We start from the raw sequence: 20,853 nt of genomic DNA on the forward strand, positions 1-20,853 counted from the left end.
TCACATAGAATCGGCCTACCTCCACAAAAAAAAAAAAATGTAGGGTCGATTCCACAAGTGTCAGTAAAATGTAGGGTCGATTCCACAAGTGTCAGTAAAATGTAGGGTCCATTCGACAAGTGTCAGTAAAATGTAGGGTTGATTCCACAAGTGTCAGTAAAATGTAGGGTCGATTCCACAAGTGTCAGTAAAATGTAGGGTCGATTCCACAAGTGTCAGTAAAATGTAGGGTCGATTCCACAAGGGTCAGTAGTCTGTTTACTGTCACTTCATGTAAAATCGTGTTACACGGTATTCGTGAGGATTTTTTTATTTCCTGATCACTGGGTGTATTGGTCAGTAGTCTGTTTACTGTCACTACATGTAAAATCGTGTTACACGGTATTCGTGAGGATTTTTTTATTTCCTGATCACTGGGTGTATTTAGTTCCCCATAATGAATGTTCGAAAAAATATCCATCGATCTCCCTTGTGCACACTTCGACGCGCGATCTCTCTAATCCGATAACGCGATAGATTCCTCCGCGTGAACGAACGAGCAGAGGGAAAAACGATATTCGGTTCCGATGGCGAAACAAAAATATCCAGCGTGTTTTTAGAAGAAAGCCCGATGAAGTTTGATCGACGAAATCGCCGCGGTTCGTCGCCGATGCGGGGCGAAAATGTAGAGGAAAGATTTCAAAGTAGACAGAGAGAAAGAGAGAGAGAGAGAATCGACGACCCTGTTGTTTATAAAGATAATAGAGAAACGTTGGTATCTTCTCTTTTTTTTTTTTTCTAGAAATTTATAGCGTAATTAACCAGGAGATCAAGATGTTTTCAATTAAACGAATCGCTGGGAAAAGAAGCTTCGCGCGGGAAATCCGACTGTGTTGCAAATTGCCATGCAGATTCATTCTTGCAGCGGGAATGAGATTTCATTGAGCTTCAAAAGCGTAGGCGCCGGTAGAACTGCTCATTTTGTTGAATTAGACATTCCATTACGTCAAATAAGGTTTTTTGCTCCTCGCGACAGATTGCTGCTTTATGCGAGGTTAAAAAGAGCGAAATCTTGAATCTTCCATCGCCCAATTTTCAATCGTATTTCCCTCGAATTGATTTCAATCGACGCTGCCTCTCTCGATGAATCCTATTTACGTAAAAATTTCCCTTTCTGACCTGCCTTCGTTAATTAGAACTTCGTAATAATTTCGATTCAAATAATTCGCCATTTTTAAACTTCCTTTACAAATCGAAGTATAATTTTCTCATCTTTGGGAATGAAATTAAATTGAATAGGCAACTGATAGCTAAAATTTTCTAAAATTAGTGACCCAAAATTTTTGAAAAAAAAAAAAAAAAGAAAATGGTGCTAACGAAGAACGCGGGAAAATTTATCGCGAGATATTCGTTCACAATTAGCTCCACGCGGAAATATATTCAGGGTGCGACGATAAATCGATAGTTTTGTCACTGGGTAATCCTGTGTTACGTATCTCAGAGCAAATATTATCCGATCTGTAATTGAGTTAAACGAAACGGTATCTAGGATGAAGGTGCGATCGAAAATTGCAAGATATACAGGGTGTACCGTTCAGAATTACCACCTCGAATATCTCCAGAAGCGTGAAAGAGAAAATTTTTTCGAATTAAAGTTATTTGCTATAAAAAAGGACCGTCCTCTGGTCGTAACGATTTTTTTATGGCTGAAGTCGCTGTAAAGATGTGAAGATCATCCCCGTTTTTTAACGACACACCGTACTTTTTTACTTATTTGCTAACGAAGGTCATAGGTCAAGATCGTAGAAGGTTGATCACATCGCTACTGCTGACTCAGTTGCTCTTCTAACGACGGCATAATTTATTTAGGCACATGTGTCTGTGACCTTGACTGACCTTGTGTTGTAGAACTTTGTGTTGTTCTTAAGGGTTGCTGTTAACCCTTTCGTTACTTTTGGCGCCTCTGGGGCGCTCTGTAAGTTTACTCACACTGTACTGTTCGCGCCTTTTGGTGCATTCTAGTCTAACTTTATCCTGAACACGTTCGCTACCATGGTTGTTAAGGCAAATATCCCTTTCTCAAAACACCACAAGTGTTTATTGCGTTGCCTGCGACACTTAGTCCCTAGGACCAGACCCTGCCGTAAATCCTGGAGTCTCCGAACGGGAAATAGAAAAGTGGCCCACGACTTTTGCACTTGACTTTAACAAAGCCTAGAAAAGCGGAGATTCCACAGGATTCCCACGCATCCGTCCACCGAACACTTCCTCCGGTCGTTGTTTACCCCACCCTAAGATAATGCGCTAAGGGCGAAATGGAGGGAGGTTGCGATGCACCGGAGTAAACTGATTGGTGATTTAGAAAAGGAAAAATCACCAATCAGGGTGTTTTTAGGAAAATAGGAGTCTTCCATAAAATAAAAACTTAGTGTTTCAATCAAGAAACTGGTCCTTCGTAGCCTTAGAACATTAGTCGGCACACACGTGCAAAAACGGGCAACGCTTGATCGATCGAAAGATCAACCGCAAGCCCTAACAATGGTTCTCTTGAAGCATCATCCCCTATCCTTCGAATTATTTTGATTTACGTTCTTAATACCTTTATTTTTATCTGTTTTGCATTGTACTATGGTTACCTGTACTTATACACACCTAATATTCATTAAATACTCAAACTGTATATTTTGTATGATGTATTAAATATAGATAATACCGTTCTATCATGGGAATTGGTGTGTCACACCAATGTGACACTTTTAAATATTTCTACTTTAACACGTTCGCTGCGGCAGCTTTTCACGAGGACTTTCCTATTCGGCGGTACCAGACAAATTTCTCGTTGTTTCGCTGTACTTTATTATTTTACCCTGCAAAGGCTCGATTAGTGTCTATTGCGGTGAAAATAGTGGAAGAGTAGCGGAAATATACCTAAGCTTACGATTAGCAGATACCGCACAGGACGAAGGTACTGTGATGCCCGGTTTGCTCCAATTCCTCGGACCTAGGGGCAGATATTGGGGTATCGCTGAGTTAAAACACTTAAGGATCGTCGTTGCGTAGAAACAGAATTTTATTTGACAGAGATTTTTGATGATACGTGACGTGCGCGTGGTAGAATAGAGAATGAACGCGGAAATGGAGAAAATAGGGCTGTTTAAGAGTTCTGGGAAGACGGACTTCGGGTTGTGACTATGCAGGAGAGTTGGAAGGTGAAGAGTAATGGTGACAGTGGGTGACTAGTTGTGAAAACAGATAAAACTAAGGACTAATAAGGAAAATATTTGAGGGTGTAACACTAGTGAAATAAAAAACTACGACATGTCATTAAAAAGACACAGAAATGACCTTTACATTATTTCTCTCACTTTCACGGTTCCGCAGATATAAGAAGCGTTAATTCTTATCGGTCCACCCTGTAGACACGTTATCCAGCGCTGTTCGAACTCTGCTGTGTATTGTTTCCCCTATATAACGTGTAGCTCTCTTGTAACGTTGTCAGCTTTCAAGATGCTTGACGTGTCGATCGTGATCCTTGACGCTTACAACGTGACACGCGATGTTAGACTCGACTGGCATCTACTTCGACACCTTGCATCATGCCCGATTGTCCTGATTCCACCACCCGTGCGCAGTTACACCAACGGTTCTACCAGTTGATATAATAAGTACTTATGTCTCCGATATTCCCCGAGTTTCGGCTAAATTCGATCACCCATTCAAACGTATTCATTATGCAGTTCCAGAGCTGCATTGCTATTCCGACGATATACGCAACTACATTGTACACGTGTATCGGTTTATCCTTCTCAATCACGCTGCCGCTTCTAGCTCAACTTTGTCACACGGAGGGTTGATTTGTGTTTCATTTTACCGTGAAACAGCTTCCGGGGTGGGAAATGCAGAATCTCTGTAATCGAACGATTTCTGATGATGTTCGCATCGAACTATATATGCATGTATGGCAATCCTATCTGGAGCACCGGCGAAGGTGTGCAGTTTATTTACATACGTTGGAGAGAAAAAGAAGGAGAAAAGTATGGGGAATGATGGAGGAACTCGTGAACCTGCGTGGAAATTGTTGCAACGGTTGGCATTGTGAATTAAAAATTCGATAAAAATCGTGGAAACGCAATTTTGTTGAACTTTGTTGAAAATTAAAATAACACTGTTCTGATTTTAGAGACAGAGAAAATAAAAATCGTGAAAACGCTTCTCAAAAAAGCAACTTTGTTGAACTTTGTTGAAAATTAACATAGCACTGTTATGATTTTAAATATAGAGAAAATAAAAATTGTGAAAACGCTTCTCAAAAAAGCAACTTTGTTGAAAATTAAAATAGCACTGTTATGATTTTAAAAATAGAGAAAATAAAAATTGTGAAAACGCTCTTCAAAAAAGCAACTTTGTTGAACTCTGTTGAAAATTAACATAGCACTGTTATAATTGTAAAAATAGAGAAAATAAAAATTGTGAAAACGCTTCTCAAAAAAGCAACTTTGTTGAAAATTAAAATAGCACTGTTATGATTTTAAAAATAGAGAAAATAAAAATTGTGAAAACGCTCTTCAAAAAAGCAACTTTGTTGAACTCTGTTGAAAATTAAAATAGCACTGTTATGATTTTAAAAATAGAGAAAATAAAAATTGTGAAAACGCTCTTCAAAAAAGCAACTTTGTTGAACTCTGTTGAAAATTAAAATAGCACTGTTATGATTTTAAAAATAGAGAAAATAAGAATTTAACTTCATTTTTGAAATTAAGTATTTTTTTTTTTTTATATTTTAAGGGAGAATTTCGACACTTTTGCAGCTCGATGTTGTTAGTGTAGCCACCTGTGGCTTTAGTAATAGCTTGTTTGAGAACACTATTCACTAAATTGGTCGAAAATTGATTATAAATTGGAGAAACATTAAAAGATCAGTCTCTGATCAGGTAAACAAATCGTTTTGACTGGAATAAAGATATCATTCTTTTTTTTTTTTTTTTTCAATACGAGGAATATTTTGGAGCACAAAGTGTCAATACTGCTTTGATCTCTGAAGTGTCAGCCTCTTTGACGATCTAATTAAAGCTGATGCTTTGAAAACAACAAACGCTTATCCCCGTGTTTTAATCACTTTAATCGCTCTAGTTAATCGCAGCTCATTGGAGCTGCATCACGAATCAGTGCACTTTTGAAAGTGAATTGTAATGAATACTATTCTTTTTCACTTAATCTGAACTATCTTGTATCGTACTGTAATGTAGCAACGAAAGTAAAATCATTTCTTGTTAAAAAGGCGAGAAGGAAAACGATCTAAAGACTATTGTTTTTCTTGTCAGCGTTTTAATCGATTTCTGAGCCTTCTTTTGGCCCGATGGAAAAGCCTCGCCCTGAATGAACCGCTTTTTAAAAAGCAATCTTAAAATATTTTTTCAATTTTTGAGCCATTTTGGCTCAGTCTTAACAAAATTTTTTCTATCAGCCGCAAAAAAATCTCAAAAATTGAAAAAGAAATTTTAAGATTATTTTATCAGCCCCAAATAAGGCTCAACAAATTTTTAATTTTTGAGCCTGAAATAAAATTAAAAAATCTATGTCCAGCGTTCATAATTTGCATTATTGAAGTGCGAGTAAATCTACGATCGAAAATTACGGCGATATCCTTAAACAATCGAGACAAATAGGAGAGGAAAAAAAAAAAAGGAAAGAAAGAAAAATGTGTAATTAGATGTGTGAAAAGCAGCAGATAGATCGATGGGTAAATAGAAGTGAAAAGCTCTTCGTGCAACGATTCGAGACTCGTGTGATATTGTCCCCGTGAATGGCAAGCAATTCTGACGACGAGACACTGTCCTTAAGAACGAGTAATCGATTGTATTGTACTGTGGAAGGCGCGCTTGGCGATACGTTCGAAGCTTAGCCCTCCGTCGGCAAATCTATTACATTATCGGTGTTCAAGGTATATACGCGACGTGTCGATAGCGACACTTGAAATTTCGAGCGTGACACGAGACACGCGGATACATTCACGTTGATTGATTTACTCTCGACCCGTGTTCAAGGTTGCTTCTGTGTGAGGTTTTGTCTTAAGAGGGTAAGTGTATGATTACATTTCTACACAGAACCGTGTCGAGGGGATACGAGTAGGCAAACACATATTATACCGAGAGTGTTTATTGTTTTGTAGAATTTATTTAGGAGTTTGTGAGTACACTGTGGTAGCGTGTATGTGTACTCGTGCTGTGATTAGTTCTATGCAGCGCAAAATTTGATAAAGAAGTTCGTCAGAATATTAGGAAAACTTGCGAGCATTTTTCACAATGTTGGATTATTTCTAACAACACCCTATGGAAAGAATCAAGCGAGGACAAAAATGTCTACGCGTTGTTTTAAACAAAGACACTAGGACTTCCACCAGATGTGTCCGGTGTCCGTCTTCGAGTCACTCCCTTCGAGTAACAACACCCTATGGAAAGAATCAAGCGAGGACAAAAATGTCTACGCGTTGTTTTAAACAAAGACACTAGGACTTCCACCAGATGTGTCCGGTGTCCGTCTTCGAGTCGCTCACTGCACAATGCGATACCGTAAAGTAAACAGTTCCTAGGTACAAGAGGACCCCAACTTTCTTTTTGGGTGCCCAGACACAGTCCTTTAGAACATTCAAAAGCGTAAAGACGTTTCCTCTGAGTCTGTCAATAAATAGCATACTACAAAGTTAAATGACTTTTTCATAACCCATTTCCAATAGACAATTTTTTGGAAAGAGAAATAGGGAAGGAATTTTTCGGTTTTGTTGTAAGTATATATTTTACAACTAAAAGCTGCTAAACTTATAAATAAAAAATTCTTCAATTGCTAAGTTTACAAATTGAAAAATTGGTAGCTTAACAAACCTATAAATTAAAAAATTGATAAATTTGTAAATTGAAAAATTGACGACTTGATAAATTTATAAATTTAAGGACCGATAAATTTTGATTCGTTTATCTTAAGTTTGCTGTAAATAAAAGTATAATAAACGAAATAAAATTTTCTTTCTTAAGGAAGTTTCATTGGCAGCTGACACTTGAGCTCACATTTTAATTCTCTTTTATTCTTATACCCGAAGGATTTTTTGTTGCGGAATTTGTACAACAGGTCTGTTGTTGAAACTATTTCGTTCACTTTATTAACGAAAATCGAGAATTTAAATCTTGTTTGAAATGAAATAAACATTTTCAAATAAAACGGTACAAGACTTTGGAAACCGAATGTACCTGGTATGTAATAACTTTTTTTTTAATGATTTTAAGCATGCATTGTCAATAATTAAAATGATTTCTGACATTGTTTCATATATTCTAAATACATTCATTTTTGAACCCTTTAATCTGTAACAACGAGTCAGACTCGTGGCAGAGAATTCTGCTCCTAATGTGACAAAAGTGGTAATATTAGTAAGAAAATTTAATTACAATCCCAATTTTCCTCTTAATTTGTAAGACTGGCTATTGCGAAATCTAATTAATCTGTAACAGATTAGCTTTTGTTACTTGATACAGTACTAAAACGTTAAATGGCCGACGCTTATATGCACAGTCAGAAAAGAAATCATAGGTTAAGGGGAAGTTAACAATGATAAAAGTGAACGAAATCCAACATTCAGCTGTTATTTTCAGTTTCTAATAACAAATAAATAAACAATCAAAACCAAATTCCATTCAGTACTTTAACTTACACTTCTTATATTTACATTTCCAAAGCACGCATTCGTTATAAATTTCTGCATCTCTTGCACCTGTGCATTAAATGCAATGTTACTTTTTAATAACACCATTCTAGCAAAATAGTGTCTAAATTTTGACCTAATGAGAAATTTTGATTCAAAGCGTTTTGAATTTGAAATTGTCACTACTGTGCAATGTAAGCGACATATTCGCAAAACGATAATTACGTTTAGAGAAACAATGGTAATTTACAGCGGACTTTCATGCAAATTCACATTTTTATGAATATAATTAAAGAAATAGAAGCTACACAAGAAACTGTTTTATTCGCTAAATATTAGAGTTTACTTGTTATTCAAATTTTCTTTAAACGCGGAAAAATCCGCCGTCCAGTAATTACACATGCCTCGTGAAGTTCTCTCGAAATTGAAAAACGAAAAGTACGATTAGCTTTCCAGCGGAGTCTTAACGCGTAACTTCCAGCGAAGGTGGAGGATCTCGGTGTACTGCGAAGGCGGATATCACAATTATGTTCCTTATTACGATGCATTGTACCTGTGGTGTAGATTGTCTCGTGATGATTTTACTTATTAAAGGAGCGGGGAATGTGCACGAGACGGGAATGTGGCAGACACCGAGGTTCCCGGGACCGCAACGAGGCAAATTGATGTGTGTTGTGATTAATTTAGGGAAATAGGAAGCACATACAGAACGAAGTATTGATAATTAGTTTGCGACGAAGACGTTGCGAATTTCTGAGTAGATTTCGAAAGATTTCCAAATCGAATTTTCGGGGATTCCGGAAAATACGAATTTCTCTCCGAAAATTGTAAATTCTTGCAATTTGAAATTTCACAATTTTAATCGTTAGTTACCTAATTTTAGTGATCAGTGCGTCGTAATTTCGGGGATTCCGGAAAATACGAATTTCTCTCCGAAAATTGTAAATTCTTGCAATTTGAAATTCCACAATTTTAATCGTTAGTTACCTAATTTTAGTGATCAGTGCGTCGTAAAATAAAGTTAAAGAAAAGAAATGTTGTTTTATTTTTCTTGAATGATACTAGCGAATTTTTTAAATTTCTCACGAAGTTCAGGAAATTTTATGAATATTTTGTATAATTAAAAATTTCCCGTTGCTTTTTTAACATTAACATTTAAACGAACGTTTCAAGTGAAACATCACGACGTATAGTGGCGCGTCTGTGATACAGCTTCCTACTCGGAATTTAAATGATCTCCGACAATAAAACTCGACCAGTTGGAAGCAATTCCGAACATTGCTCGACCAAATAATACGCAGTAAGCGAACATCGAAAATTAAATTCCAAGCTTCCCATAAACCACTAGGATACTGTTAGCAGAAACTTCTCTCACCTGTTCATTTTTTACCTGTTCCGCCGTTATTCCAAGTAGAACAACCACTGAATGAACCATTTCTTCTATCGGTGCATCGCTTTGTGTTATTCCTCAGCTGATCACAATGTGATATACCGGGTGTCGAAATTTTTTCCGATCAAACTTTGCAAGTAGCTTCTGCAGGTGTAAGTAAGAAGAAAATGTTAAATAAACATAGGTCGTTTGGAGCTTTATTAAAAAGTTATGACAATAATACGAAATACTGAGGGAATGGTGTAAAAGTTTTGTTTTATAGGCACCAGTGTATAGCAATAATAATTTTATTTAATTGGGAAGGGTTAATGTGATAAGAAGAGCAATTTTATTCTCTTAAACTAAACAGTGTATTGTATTTGTTTCTGACAATAGCCATTTTAAAGATGAATTCAATGACCTCTATAACACTAAGTATTTATTTTAAGGTCACCAAAAATAAAATTCTCTATTTACAGTGAGTGATCGAATTATCAGAGCCACAGTACGAAAAATATGATTCTTGCGTTTGTGTAGAAATAAAATCATACTTTGATAATTTATACTTAACAATTTAATTTTTGACACGACTGTGAAATAATGTTCTAATTTTCGATTCTTCAGAAAGTTTCACTTGTTTATGAAAGTTTCACAAGAGTTATTGAGCATTTTTACTTAAGTTCCAAAATTTAAAGTGGATGTTCAGTAATCGAATTACTGCGATAACGCAGTAAGAAGGCGAAAATTGTGCACAGGCTGTAATTCGTTCTCTCATATCCTGCTGCGTTATAGATGATTAGTGACACGCTATATCTTCCACGACACCCGATAGAAAGTAATCCAGAGGTGTTAAATCTGGTCGATCGCAATTACAGCAGAAATATTTCAGATGATAAAGTTAGCTGAAACACCCTGTATATTTGACATACCGCGGCGTAAAAACGAAAATGGAAGTTTCGGAAAGAAAAGGGGGGAGGAAACATTGGTGGAAACATCACGCCATAAGATGAAATGTCAACGCTATTACGACCGCAGTAGGTAATGCCTGGAAATTGCCGCGTATAAACGCGAGAGCTTCCTAAAGCTCGTAATATTCTGTCATCAAACCTCAAATTCCGAAAACAGAATGTAGCCTGGATCGATCAAATTAACACCTCAAATTTCCAGAGCGTTCAAGCGATTTAACCTACTTCGCCCATCGAAAATTTACATTACCAGAGGATGTTGCATAAAGTTTGCATAAAATTTTCGGTACCTCTTCGTCGCGCTGCAATTGAACAAACAGAAATCGGCAGAGAAGGACAATAATAAATCCGTAAAAAAAGAGAAGAAACGAATCGTAGGAAGATAAGAATTATTCCACATTTGCATTTTACACGAAGAAAAAAAATTAATCGTAGGAAGAAAAGAATTATTCGATACTGGCATTTTGCATAAAAAAAAAAGAATGAGTGACAAGGAGAAAAGAATTTTTGGACATTTGAATTTTACAAAAAAAAAAATAAAAAATTAATCATAAGAAGAAAAGAATTATTCGACATTTGCATTTTGCGCAAAAAAAAAAAAAATAAAAGAAAATGAGTCGCAAGAAGAAAAGAATTATTCGACATTTGCATTTTGCGCAAAAAAAAAAAAAAATAAAAGAAAATGAGTCGCAAGAAGAAAAGAATTATTCGACACTTGCATTTTACACACATACAAAAAAGAAAAGAACGACCGATAAGAAGAGAAGAATAGTTGGACATTTGAATTTTTACACTCTCGAACTCCTACAATGTGACAAAAGGCAACACGAGATTACTGCATACGGTGGCGAAGCACTTCTAATAAAAGATCGAGGGGACGCAATCGGCGTTAAATTTACACGTCGAGTAGCAGCCGTCGATATAGCCAATCCTAGAACCGTAGAAAATTCGTCTGTGATCGGCTGCTGACTCCTTTGGCGATAAAGAAGATTTAGATCGATTTAAGATTCCAATTTCCGGGGCTTCTCATGGGAACTGGAGGTACTTGGAAAGACGACGACGTCGACGAGGACGGGAGATGTGCCAGTGGCATATCGTGATGAAAGGACGAAGCAGCACAAGAATGGTTCCCCGTAGATAGTAGCCCGATTTCGGTGGTAGCCTGGATTCAAAGTAGATGGTCGCTTCAGCGCGAATTACTAACCTCCACCTTCTACAATCTCCAACTTTTCCTTCTATTACTCTTCATTTCTTCTTCCAATCTAATCGTTGCTTCTCCTTTCAAATCTTCTTCATCCCTTCTCCGCCATTTTTTTTTCTAACCTAAAACTACATTGCATCTCTCTACTGTGTGGTCTGTGCTTACGCTATTTTCACAACGAGATTTACTGTTAACCCCTTAACATATGACAACGTGTCAGACTCGTGACAAAAATTCTAGTCAAAATATGACAAAAACAGTTATATTAATAAGAAAAATTCATTATTATTAGAGATCGATCGGAATTCTGCGATCCGTGATTCGGTTATTCCGATGTATCTGCGGACGGACGTTGCCCGCCGATTTTCTTTTGTTTACGACTGGGGCTCCGCACTCGTTCGTCTTTAGTCGTGAACGAACCTCCGATGTGTAAGCGTGTCGAGTTCTTTATAATAAACTATTTAAGCAATTATACTCTAACAAGTTACTCCCGAGCTTGATCCACCTTGACCTCTGTTAGGTTTAGCATTATTGAGATAATTCTCAGTGTCTTTACAAGCTCGCGCGTTTTTCACGAGATCGCGGTTATACTACGCTTCTCGTACACTACTCTCTCGCGTACCCCCACTTCGCACGACTAAAGACACGCTCTTCTTTTGTCCCCGGCGCACGCGCACGCGCATGCGCGACCGTACGGCGTTGTGCCGATCTCACCGTTTCCGTCTTATAACCTCTAACATTTATAATCCTAACTTTCGTTTGAATTTGTAACGCTGAGAATTACTAAATGTAGTTAATCTATAGCAGATAAACTTTTGTTACCTGATACAGTACTAAAACACTAAATGACTGACGCTTAGATGCATGGTCAGAAAAGAAATCATAGGTTAAGGGGTTAACTGATGTAAAAACGTATTCGTACAGCGAATAATTCCATAGGAAACTTCTTACAACTCGGTTTGTTAATAAACTTTCTTAATACAAATAATTTATACACATTTCTACAAATGTTTACAATAAATTTCATAAATTACCTAGATATTCGCATAATTTTTGAAAATATTCAAGAAAATTCTTCTTGGGAAAAGTTGTTCTTTTTCAAACATAAAGAAGAAATTCATATTTTGCAGGATTTCCTTTCGACTGTACAATAGCTTCACACCTACTTGGCATTGAATTAATCAACTTTGACGTTACATCTGCTGTAATTAGCTATAACGTAAGATTACAATCTCCTCGTCAGACAGTTTCACTAAAAAACTTCATTTCTTTTTTTAAATACTTTAACCTGGCAACCAGTCTTACTGTTCAATTCTGCTTCACGAGATAATTGTATAGAGCAGTTCTCTCTCGTCGAGCTATTTTTATTAAACAGTTCTCCTTCGTAATCCTTCACTCTGTAATCCCTTTGTTTTCTTCTCGGTTTTATACTTCTCATTCTTCTTCTTTTTAGATTCGCCAGATTTCGTTTCGTTCAGCGCACATTACTCACTCTAATCTATAATTGCCCCTTTGTCCCGCCATTTTAAAATCCATCTTATCTCGAAGCAGCAGGTGTTCTAAAAATATTCACCGGCTCGTTCGACTGCAGGTTACTAAAAAGGAAGACACGGTCCTCCTACACGGTGTACACGCGTATTTAGTATCGGTGCTGAGATTATGCTCGTGTCACTTCCCCCGGATTCTCTACTTACGCAGATTAATAACGCAGACTTTAGTCACGGTAGTCGAGAGTGAAATTCCCCAACCAGCAGCCTCAGTTTAAACCGGTCGATTTGGCCAGTATTACCGGTCTGCGTTCTTTTTCCTCTTCTGTTTCATTCGCTAACATCGTCCTTCTTTTTGCCCGGTTTCTTCTTCACTTGCTCTTCTCGACCCTCGGTCCCTCCTCTACTCAGCCACCCGGTTTTCTTTGTCTAACTTTCCGCCTTTCTTGAGTGCTATCTGGAAATCCCGCCCTGCCGTTATTACTTCTTATTTGAATTTCACTTCACCGGCCCTTTCGCCATTTACTTCCATACGCGTCGTATAACGGCGTATTTACGCCGTTTAACATATTCAACAGCGGGAGGCATGACGCGGCGGTTCGTCCAACGAGCGAGTATCGTGCACGCCGCATCGTCTTTTGCCATTGACTAACGTGTTTTTTCTTTTTTTTTTCTTTTTAGTGAAATAATATATGATTTATGGATCAGCGATATTTACGTGCTTCTTTAATATGTCAGTTTAGGCGTGTTCCTTTTTGCTGTGCGCTGCTTAGCATTTTTCATGGAGGACCTTTCTTCCATGGAAATTGTCGGACCTAACCTAACTTTTGTTATATTTACCTTGCTGTAAAATGTAGGTTTCAGTATTTCAGTGGTATTTTTAAATGTGTAATTAAAATTTTTTCGACGAATCAATTTTTACTTGCAAAAAATGTAATTACGGAGGTTATTTTGAGGAAGTATTCGTGAAATTTCTTAGCTGAGTATTTAGGTTGGTAACAGTTGATGGTGGTGCCCTCTGGCGGTGAACACTATTTTTCTGGGCCTGATCCTCGCCATCTTTTATTACTATTATCGAATAGTGTTCTTTTGTGTAAACCATGTGTTATCAGTACTATAGAAATAATTTTTTTTGTATAGCAATCACTGGGTTTCAGAGTTTATTTCTGACTCATTGATTATTGTATCTAATATTAGCTTTATTATACAAAATTAGTTGAATCTGGATAGTGTGTATTTTTTATTCAATCTTTTGTAACAATTTGTGACACAAGATTTGTGCAATTTTTATTATTGTATTACATGGTGAATAAATTGGAACGAAACGTGTCTTAACAAATAAACTTCCGAGAAAGTAACCCGATAGGAAGTAATGCTATTACTGCAATATCTCGCCTGATTAATGTAGACTTCGATAAAAACGAAGATATACGGATTGTCGTTAATGTCGTCTTGGATTCGAGTGAATGGTCGACTAAATCCGGATTACCAACCACCGAGATTCTCCTTTCGCTTTCCCCCTTTCACCGGTACTCTCCGATTCTTCCACGTTTTCCTCCTTTTTCGTGAACTCCGTCTTCATTTTCCCCAATACACGCTTTAACTCTTCCCAATAATTCTTAAATAATTTATACGTCAATGTTCCCTTGTTATAAAGCAACACTTCTAATTTTCATTTCGTTAATTGAAAACGAAAAATTTGAACAAAGAATCCCCTTTAGAATTTGAAAACGTAGAAAGAAGTTTATAAAGTAAAATGTTTTGAAATAATTGAAATATTATGAAATTATTAGAGCCACCTGTAAGAAATTGACGATTAATTTTCAGATGAAAACCTACTTGTACCGAATTCTTATTATTTTTTTGACGAAACGTCGATGTTTACAAATTGCAACTACACACTTGGCGGCACTTTAGGCGATATTATCTGTCACATGGACGTTATTTTGTATCGGTAGTGCAAATCACTACTTGAGAACCACGTGTTACATTTTTCTTGGTTTACAGATCTCGAGCATTTTAATTTTTGTTACAGTGTTTTTACTACTTACAACGCACAGTAAGTTACTTAAAATGGATCGAAAAAAGAATCGAGGCTATAATGGCAGCAAAAGGTAGCGGTACCAAATACATACCGACTTTACCGTTACTTCTTAACTATATTTTTGATAACAACACAAGCTAAGCTTTAGTGAACAATCGTTAGTTAGGAATTTAGTGTGAAATCCTTGATATTGCGGTTTAATTTCTACCTAAAAACAAAAAACATATTGTTCGTATTGTGGCTGTAATAATTTGATTACCTACTGTAGGTACAGAATATAATTAGCTAGCTGGCCCACCCGGTAAATAGAATATCTAATTTCGACTAAAGAATTAACTTGCTTACAAACTATGGAACACTTATACATTTGTGAAACATTTTGTTTCTTTTAATGAGTTCCACCAGCCTCCATAGTTTGTATCCATACCTCTTAACCCTAGTGCGGTCTTCGTTTTCACTGTACACTTAAGACTTTTGGGTGAAAAAGGACCTAGGACCTTATCTGTAATAATTTTTGTTTCCAACGCGATATATGAACTTAGACAATAAACGTTTAAAATAATGTTAAAGAACGTAAACTCGATAACAGCAAAAATGACTGAAAATATAAAAAGGCGGTGGGTCAAAAAAGACCCGAAGACCGCTCTAGGGTTAAAGCGTCTTGCATAAATTTCCATAAATTGAACCGGTATTCCCATTCCAAAATCTAGATTTCACATTGCTATTCTCTTTTACGTGTTAGCATATATTCCTCTTTTTATCTTCGACGTCGTCTCTGTTTCACCAAGCCGGCTACCTTTATCATTTATTTTTCATGGCGCAACCCTCCTCCACTGTCCCTTGATCAAGCATCGTTATCATTTCTCTTCATTTCGTGCCCGTCTCTTGTTATTCCATGCACGCGACATAAAAAAAATTCCCGGTATGTCCATTCATTCGCCCTTATCTTGTCGTTCTTTCTCTCCCCCGTCGGAGTTCTTTTTTTTTAATTCTACTCCACGGTTTATATCGTTTGCTTTAACTTCGTCTCGCAATCCTGATCTCGCCGCTGCTTTCTCTCTCTCTCTCTCTCTCTCTCGTCTCTTCTTCCCGCTTTATTCAATCTCTGTACGAGCGCGAAGGTGGTCGAACGAAGAGTTTTTCGTGCTTCAATCTGCTTGTTTAACGTTTACGCGGTCGTTCGACACTTTAATCTTTCCTCCGCGTTTCATACCGACCACATACGCATGCCACATCGACGCGTTTCTTTCTGCGGAACGCTCTAATGAAATATCTGGGTGCATAACTTACGTGCCACTTTTTTCTTTTTTTCAATGGCTTTTGCAATGCTGTAAAGGGTGAAATATTAAAAGAAGTGATGTAGTTTTATGCGGGTGTGATTAACAATTTTTTTGGGAGGGGAATTGAAAGTTTGGCGGGGAAGCTTTTAGTTTTTGTTATTTATTTTTGTGTTGATTGAACAGTGTTAGGTCCGTTTTGGCCATTATTGAAATGTACCAAGTTTTCTGTCGTTTAAAGGATTTTTTGCTGTGGTGAGAAATTGGTATTGAAAATTAATGTAAAAATCAAAGTGAATGTATATTATTGAAAAATATTACATCCCTTGTGTGATTAGTATGAATGCTTAATCACTGTAATTTTCTTCAGCTGCTAAACCTTTTCTTGAAATTGTTACAAATATTAATTTTTTTAGAAATGATTATAAATTGCGAAGTTTGCATGATATTCGCCTGAGATTTGTGAAACATTCGCATATTGTGAAAAATGAAAACTAAAGCTCCAGAGATTGCATTATTGTTACAGAAAATCTTCGTTTCATGCGTTTTTAGTATAAACACACCTGATACTTTAATTTGCTTTTTTGTATTTTCATTTGTACAGCGTTACCTTTCGTTGTCTTTCATCATTTACAAACTCTCTGCTTTCAATCTTCTAGCGCAAATTTTTATATTTCGCACGGAGAATTTTAGTATTGCAACCGAAGATGGTACCAACGAAATTCATTTTACAGTCTCATTCACCTGCACGTTAAAAAAAAAATATCAACGCAGTGCACAACAATTAATGTTACTGTTTATTAAACAACATCGAGAACATTGAAAACCTAGACAAAAAATAACATTATTACATTTCGCTTCCAAAGTCTTACCAAAACAATTCCGTTTCGTTCACAATCCAGCCGATCGTTAATTAAACCGGCACGTTCTCACGGCGGGCAATCACACTCGTCATATGACGCGAATTTCTCGTACATAACGCATCCAATACACGTATATCACGATAACGAAGATAGAGTAGGCAAAGCTCGCTAAGCTTCGGCTTAGCTCAGACAGCGCCGATCTGAGACTCCCGGATTTCAGTATAGCAACAACGTCCACCCGTATAACCTCTGTCCGAGCTTCGGGTACTTCAGTCGACCGCTACTTTCCCTCGCTTCCCGCCTCAACCAGAGGCTTCATCTTCGCGGACCGTACTCACCACCTCATCGTCTGACCTTTTCTCCTCTCGCTCCTTTTTCTCCGCCCTCGGCATCGCCACGTTCCATCGTGAGGAGGAACCTCGTGATTGGCCCTTGGTCCGCGCGCGCGACCGCCTTGCCGAGGAAGTCGAAAAGGGAGCGGCGAAAGGGTAAGGGTCAAATGGACCGAGGGTAGCGCCGGTGGTCGAAGAAATTGCTCGCTCCGTGGAGGGTAAACGGAGAGAGGGAAGAAAGAGCGTACAGAAGAAATTGTGTAAATCAGAGGACGAGGAGAGGGCGGCGAATGGAAAGAAATTATGGAAAGTGGAGGATTGGTCGGAGATGCGAGGATGGTGAAAGAAGGAGAAGCAGAAAGGTTAGGTAAGGAGAGGTAAATTGGAGGTAGAGATAGGATACCTGCGGTCAGAGGGAGAAAAATAGGGCAACAACGAACTGTAATTAGTGAAGGAAAGGAAGAAAAAGGGAGGAGAACTATGTGGACAAATGGGAACGAGTAAAGAAAGGGGTGTAAAAAGAAGTTTGTGTTGGTGGAGAGAGAAAAGAACAAGGAGAGTTTGAAATAGAGAAATGGCGAAACGGGACACTGGCAAAGGGAGGAAATGGGGAAACGGAGAAGTGGAGGGTGAAACAGAAGGGAGACAGCGAAGTGGAGAAAGAAGGAGGAGAAACCGTGTGAGAGGGAGAAGAAAGGAACGGAGAAGTAGCCAACTGCGAGGGAGGGTGGAGAGAGAAATATGGGACAAGAGAAATTATGTGCAAAAAGAGGGGAAAAAGTGGGTGGTGAAAAAACGAGAACGTACGTGAGCAGCGGCGGGAATGAAGAAGTAAAGAAACTCGAAACTGCGTCTATAAAAGTGTAACAGAAACGAACCGGAGAGAGTCGTCGAAGAAAGAGATGTTAATGGAAAGCTGTGGGCGGTGAGAAAGATATAAGGGCGGGAAAGGCGATTGAAGATAAAAAGAAAGGGGAAAGCTAGCGGTGGGAAAGACGAGCACAGAGTGTTAGGTAAAAAGTGATTGAAAAATGCAAACAAGGAGAGAGAATAGAAGAAGCAAAGGAAAGAAAATTGGCGATAAAGAAAAATAGACGGTCTATTGGCTCCTAAATAGAAACTTAAGGGCACGTAACTTCCATCGCCGGACTCTATCCTACATCACGCGCTTCCCTTGCGCTGCGAGTACAAGCGAGAAGGAGCTTCCTTTCGTCCCCCGTTCCGAACTTTCGCCGGGGTGAGATATGCAGAAATTAAATATTCATTTGGGCTCCCAGCCCTAGCCTCATCCACCTTCCTCCGACTCTATTCTCTCCCTCTGTGCCTCCCGGTTTGTCACACGCCCATGCTTCCTATTCTTCGCCCTCCCTTTCTCTCTCTCCATCCCTCTCTCGAAAATAATGCCTTGGCCCGAGGCCAGCTTCACCGGAGGCTGCTCCCACTGTTCAACCCCTTCCTCTTGTTTCGTTCGAAGGAAAAGATGGTGAGCGGAGGAGAACGAGCGAGGTTGTGCGAAAATCTCGGCACCGTACCATCTCTTCCCTCTTTCCTTACCTTTCTATTTTTCAACCTAATTCCTCCAACTCACCTCGCTCCCTCCTTTCGATCCCTCCTCTCCCTCGAATCGCTGCGAGAAACATACCTGTTGAACCATCGTTCGAGACGAAATAACGACGAGCAGTGTACGCACCGTTCACCGTCGCGATGCGGAGAACCGATAGGTAACCTCCGCGTTGCACAGTGAAACTCCGTTTCACGCCCTTCTCTCCGCTGTTGCTCGCGAACTGAACGCACAGCTAAACACGCCGTTCGGTGGGATGCTCGTATCTACCGTGTTGTTGCGCAACATACATGCGTTTCCTCCCGGCGGTTGATGAAGTGTTCTGTCGGCATGAAGTTCTAACGCTTCCTTTGCGCCCGAATACATCCTCGAGGGTGGTTAGACGCAGCGTCGCGTCGCGGGAACGCGCAAGATAAAAGGATTTGTTTTCGAGCTTTTGCGGGGACGCGGTGGGGGCTTGGATGAAATTTGAATATCGTCGTTGTTGCCGAGTCAGAGTTCGGTGGGATGGGGATGTTGTGATAGCAGTTAGGTTCGAGCCAGAGTCGCTCAGGCAGCTGTTTCTTGGTTGCCCCGAGTTGCCCCGCGGGCAACTCTCGGGCTAGTGACGTCACAGTCGTGAGCGGAGTGGGGGGAAACGGCGGTGGTGGGGGCGTATGAAAAAAGTCGATTTTCTAACTGTATTTTACGATATGCATCGTTTAATGCAAAAGTAGTGTAAGTGAAATTTTTGTCTATTTGATTTAACACCACATATCGAAAGCTCAACCTTCATTCTGTTTTGTGCAGAAGTGGTGTACGTATATCTTCGTTAGTTTTTCGGTGGATGGCAAAATAATGGATGAAATAGCGCAATGGTGTATTAAATAAAGTGATTACACACATATCTTGATTTTCAGGGAAAATGGCATTATCAGCTCAAGGTGTAACTATACAGTGGCTTACATAAAATAGATGTAACATTCTTTCGTATTATCAAATTTTACAAAATTTTTACTTCATCCCTCATTATCCAGAATTCGACATTTTTCACTTACGCCACTTTCGCATTAAACTGCTCCGTATGTGTCTACCAGTTAAAGCTGCATTTCACGTTTCGCAAAGTTTCCGCCCTTAAAGGTAATTCTAAAGACATCTTAAAGCAACTCTCGTAAACGACAAAACAATTAGGTTGGCTGTTTCACAAGGAGAACAACAAATTATTTCGATCCGCCAGTGGAAAAGGAACGAGCAAAGAAATTTCAACTTTGATCGTTCAGATGCCGTAAAGTATGCAAAGGGAAAAACAAAGTAAGAGCAGAGAAGAGTTGAAAGCGCGCGTTATTTCTTGTCGCAGGTAGGAACGGATCGAATAAAGATAAAAGGCAGCTCTGACAACCGTTCAATAACAAATATCGCGGATACACGTACACTCCCCTTCGGCGATTTGAATGGAATAAGGGTTTAGTGTCGCTTTTACTCTTTAACGGAGACATTTTAGGGAATGAATATAAGAGCAGCAGCAAGCAAGTAGGAAGGGAACAAGTGAACGACGAGGATAAAGAGATTTGCTCGAACATTTCCGGCGAAACTGGGAGGGATAAGAATATCATAAAATTTGAATATCGCCGTCTTTATTGTACAACCCCTTACAAACTGGTAAACGATGGGAATTGCGTTATTTACCGTCTTGTTGTTCCGCAATACGGCTCCGTGTGGAACAGAAGCTAACGTTTTCTTTCCCTTTTTGTTTCAGATGCCCGCATCCAGCAAAGTAAATACAGAGAGTCGAACCGAGGCAACAGGGATGAAAGGATTTCTTCGACTGTGTCGAGAAAGGGTAAGACGAACTCAGAATGTTGTATCGTGCTTTCAAAGAGTCTTTTACAACCTTTTATCGCATTTACAAAGGATTGTCTCTCTAGCAAGCGTGGATAGAAAACGCTGGAATATTATAAATATTTCAGTTAACCGTTAGGCTGCGAGAAACGTGCTCGCACTTTTCGTACTAGCATGATCTAATAAGAGAAGAAAGGGAAGCGAGTCATATTTCTCAGACTGAATTATTCGTAATTAATTGGAGATGTCGCACAGCGAGAGAAA

General features: G+C 38.6%; 1 protein-coding gene across 1 annotated transcript in view; it reads left to right on the forward strand.

Annotated features, from left to right (window-relative positions):
• Nucleotides 1-20,590, forward strand: part of LOC108570524 — a gene marked incomplete at its 3' end in the record, with an annotated part of 351,392 nt that extends 330,802 nt beyond the window's left edge. The window contains exon 3 of the mRNA XM_017932397.1: nucleotides 20,507-20,590. Within this exon, the coding sequence (XP_017787886.1) occupies nucleotides 20,507-20,590 (84 nt within the window). The remainder of the gene's footprint in view (nucleotides 1-20,506) is intronic.
• Nucleotides 20,591-20,853: the final 263 nt, after the last annotated feature.

Source organism: Habropoda laboriosa, unplaced genomic scaffold (genome assembly GCF_001263275.1).
Source record: "Habropoda laboriosa isolate 0110345459 unplaced genomic scaffold, ASM126327v1 scaffold61, whole genome shotgun sequence".
In the NCBI taxonomy this organism is placed as follows: domain Eukaryota; kingdom Metazoa; phylum Arthropoda; class Insecta; order Hymenoptera; family Apidae; genus Habropoda; species Habropoda laboriosa.